Below are 4,117 nucleotides of genomic sequence, written 5' to 3' on the forward strand. Positions count from 1 at the left end.
CTCTCTCTCTCTCTCTCTCTCTCTCTCTCTCTCTCTCTCTCTCTCTCTCTCCCTCTCTCTCTCTCTCTCTCTCTCTCTCTCTCTCTCCCTCGCTCTCTCCCTCTCTCTCCCTCTCTCTCTCACTCTCTCTCTTTCAAAGCTCTCTCTCTCTCTCTCTCTCTCTCTCTCTCTCTCTCTCTCTCTCTCTCTCTCTCTCTCTCTCTCTCTCTCTCTCTCTCTCTCTCTCTCTCTCTCTCTCTTTCTCTCTCTCTCTCTCTCTCTCACACACACATACACACAAACATACACACACACACACACACACCCGCAAAACAACTGTTTAAAAAAAAATAATATCCAAGTCTAAGCTGAACACAAAATCCGTATATTTAAAGTTACCTACAAGAAAAGTTAAAAGAGTATCTCCTCACAGCTACTTTAAGTACAGATCTGAGAGCAGCATACTGACTTGTTAAAAATTCTAAATTTTTCATACTTAGGAAACATTCTATCCCTGGGAAGAGTATTTTTTTAATAATGCTGGTGTTGTACATCCCTACTGAAACAATTTAGATCAAATAGGAGGCAGGCTTTGGTCCAGCCTGTCAGGGCCAAATCAGACTGAGAAGGATGGAAATACTCGATAAAAATTCTTCCCACAAGGGACTGAAGTCAGGTCCTCTGCATACAGCACTACGTCACAGATGTCATTTACTAGCAGAGTGTCTTATATCGTAAGAGTCCAAGGACAGAACTGAAGTTTAAACATGACAAGAAGATTTTATTGTCAGGAGCAACCGCTGCAGTGAAATGTAACAACAAAGAGCCTTCTTACCGCATTCATAAAGCTAGGGGTAAGCACATCCCCGTTAGGATTCACCACAACGTAAGTGGCAAATCTTGTCTCTTCTGGAAACGTTCTGTCTACCCATGCCTTTTCTGGAATTATCCTGGAAGATTGAGGAACCCAGAGCTTTTCTTGAGCATCTTCCTCTTTGAAGGTCTTCATCCCCAGCCCGCAGAGCCCACACATCAAGATGCTCAGGATGATCGTCAAGAGAGGGTACTTCCCAACAAAAAATCCTACTCTGTGAAAAGAAAATCACAAAAAAGTTGTGAAAAAGCCTCAATACAAGAAAATTATGTTCACTTAATATTTCAGTCAAAGACCTTTCTTCAACACATTCACATACACTGAGTACCTATTACATCAGAATTTACAATTAATAAACATGTAGCACAATACATAAATAAACATGACAACAAAAACAGAAAAGAAGGGGATCAGGTGGGGGGGGGGGGTGTAGGAGGTGGAAAGAACACAATTCAAAGTATCTTAAAGAGAATTGTTCACCAAAAGTAGAATAACCACGAGACAAGAGAGAGAGAGAGAGAGAGGGAGAAAGAGAGAGAGAGAGAGAGAGAGAGAGAGAGAGAGAGAGAGAGAGAGAGAGAGAGAGAGAGAGAGAGAGAGAGAAAGAGAGAGAGAGAGAGGGAGAAAGAGAGAGAGAGAGAGAGAAAGAGAGAGAGAGAGAGAGAGAGAGAGAGAGAGAGAGAGAGTGAGAGAGAGAACAAGCAAGGAAGAGAGGGACGGTGGGAGAGAGAGGGACAGAAGGAGAGAGTGAGACACACATATAAAGAGAGACTCAAAGAGAGACAGAGGCAGAGAGAGAGAGAGAGAGAGAGAGAGAAAGAGAGAGAGAGAGAGAGAGAGAGAGAGAGAGAGAGAGAGAGAGAGAGAGAGAGAAGAGAAAGTGAAAGGGTGGGGGGGGGGCAGATAGACAAATAGGGGGCAGTTTCTAATCAGCCAGCTTTCTTTCACTCTGTAAAAAAAAAACACATAAACACTTACAGTACAACACAAGCAAATATGCACAGGGAGATTTTAAGGAAAAACCAGAACCATTGGGAACGCGCCATTGCAATACAGCAATCATAACCACACAACATGTGCCAATGGAAAGTCCAGTGCGAGACAGACCCGAAGGGGGCCACATGGCAAGAATCTGTGCCACGCACTCACACACAAGCTTTTAGGGCAACTTATTTCTCTGTTTGTTTGAGAGTCAAGTGATGCACATCAACACAAAAATGAGCATTTTGTTTATTTTAGTAGTTTTAGTAAGGTTTTTACGGCACTCGTAACTGCATAAGGTCATATGAGCGCCATGGGGTGGATGTCAACAGAGAAGTCCAAATGGGAAATCAGGCTTACTCTGCTCATCTCTCTAGCCCCAACAGCACAACGTCTGCTTCGATTATCAAGGCACCCCCGAAAGAGCAGTTCACAAGAGAGTGACAAACATACAAAAGAAGTAGAGGAAAAATGACGATAGTAAGGATGAGGGGGAAAAAAGCAGCAGTTGTTCCGGAACAGTATGAGCATGACATTGATTGGTCAGCCCATTTCCAATTCTACTGAGCATTAAAAAAATGTTAATATCCCCCTTTGGGGATGGCCTAAAGACAACTTCAGTCAGTGGCATTGTCCTGGGGGGGGACAGCATTTTGTGCCGGAAAAAGGTACAACAGATAGACAGAAACAACAGAAGGACACAAAAGAAGTAGGAACCACCAGTAACACCCTCCAACCATCTGCTTATGGCAACTTACAGTCCCTCCGACAGTCCAAAGCAATTGTGGGTATTTGTAACCTCACCATATGAAGAATGAGCAAAAAGGTTTTTTATTTGTTTTATTAACGCGACCCATTTCTAGTAAGGATACTAGATGCCCACTTATAACATTTTGATCAGAAACAAATTAGTAAATAACTAATTAAGCTGTGACATAGCTTTCTTGGGTGGAATTTTGTTTTCGATACTCACAAGCAGTCCTTACGTAAAGAGTTTATACTTTTCTACTGAAAGCAAAGAGTTGACAAACGAAGGAAAAGCTTTCTCACTACGTGAAACATTGACCAGCAAACAAAAAAGCTACTTATAATGTGTAATCTAAAAGGTGAATACGTTTTTTTTCTTTTTTTTAAAGTTGTTTTTGTTGTTTGTTTGTTTTTGTCGGGGTTTTTTTTAGTCGCACATATTTCAAGTCTCCGCAAATTTTACCCCCTGCTTTAGTGTGCGTGTGGGGGTGGGGCGTAGGTGGCACAAATATATGTATTTCCATTAAGAAAGAAAATATCCTGCTCATTCCATGAAAAAAACAGGTTCACTCACCTCACAGAACAAGTGAGAACGTGACAAATATATGCTTTCACACCCCCCACCTGATACATGACAAAAATAGAAGCCACCTGCTATTTCATAACGAATTTTACCAGCTAGGGTTGATAACCCAACAACGGAGTGTTCCGTACTGTCTTGAGAATCCCCCCCCCCCCCCCCCCCACCAAGCGCCAAGGTTGCAGCTGTTTGGCACAGCAGCTGTCATTAGATGCAGCTGAATCTTATACAACCTCGATTCCCCTCCACAAAGCCAGGTTACAACAACAGTTTCATTTTTCACAATCTCAACAGTATCCCTTACAAAATTCCATATCTGTCGTAGTCTAATACCGGGTGCCCATTGCAGATGGGGTCGGGTCGGGTCGATCGCCCGACTCGTCGCCTGAAAACAAATGTGTTTGGTTTTTTTAGGCGACGGATCGGGCGCGTTCGGCTTGAGCAATGATAGCCGCTTTGCACCCTCAATCTGGCAAGTAAACCGACCCCACCCGATCCCCCAGTGGACACCCGGTATAACCGTACAAGCAAAGATTCTCTACTACACGATCTTTGGTACAAGTACCAACAGGTAAATTTTACAGGAGAGACCACACAAAAACGAGTTTACAATAATATTCAATGCTCATCTCACGGTACAATGTTTGCGCCACGGCAAAGCTTAAGCATCACTCTAAATAACGTCATCTTGCGTAAGAGACATTTCTATGCCTTTTACGTGAATACAAAAATGTCTGAGAAAGGTGGGGCTTATATGGTTATAATAATAATAAATAGCATTTGTATTAAATTGTATAGCGCATACCCCGGCCAACAGCAGACTCTATGCGCTTTACACTATATTATACTATGTTATACGGGGTGCCCATTGAGGGGTCGGGTAGGGTCGGGGTGGTTTGCTAGCCAGACTGAAGGCACAAAGCGGCCATCGTGATACAAGCCGATCGCGCCCGACT

The 4,117-nt window shown here is 43.1% G+C and overlaps 1 protein-coding gene across 2 annotated transcripts in view; it reads right to left on the reverse strand.

The window, feature by feature from the left end:
• Positions 1 to 4,117, reverse strand: part of LOC101859355 (protein patched homolog 3) — a 43,105-nt gene that overhangs the window by 30,679 nt on the left and 8,309 nt on the right. For both annotated transcript variants that reach the window (XM_013086743.2, XM_013086744.2), the window contains exon 3: positions 815 to 1,067. In XM_013086743.2, the coding sequence (XP_012942197.1) occupies positions 815 to 1,067 (253 nt within the window). The remainder of the gene's footprint in view (positions 1 to 814; positions 1,068 to 4,117) is intronic.

Source organism: Aplysia californica, unplaced genomic scaffold (genome assembly GCF_000002075.1).
Source record: "Aplysia californica isolate F4 #8 unplaced genomic scaffold, AplCal3.0 scaffold00499, whole genome shotgun sequence".
NCBI classification, from domain to species: Eukaryota; Metazoa; Mollusca; class Gastropoda; order Aplysiida; family Aplysiidae; genus Aplysia; species Aplysia californica.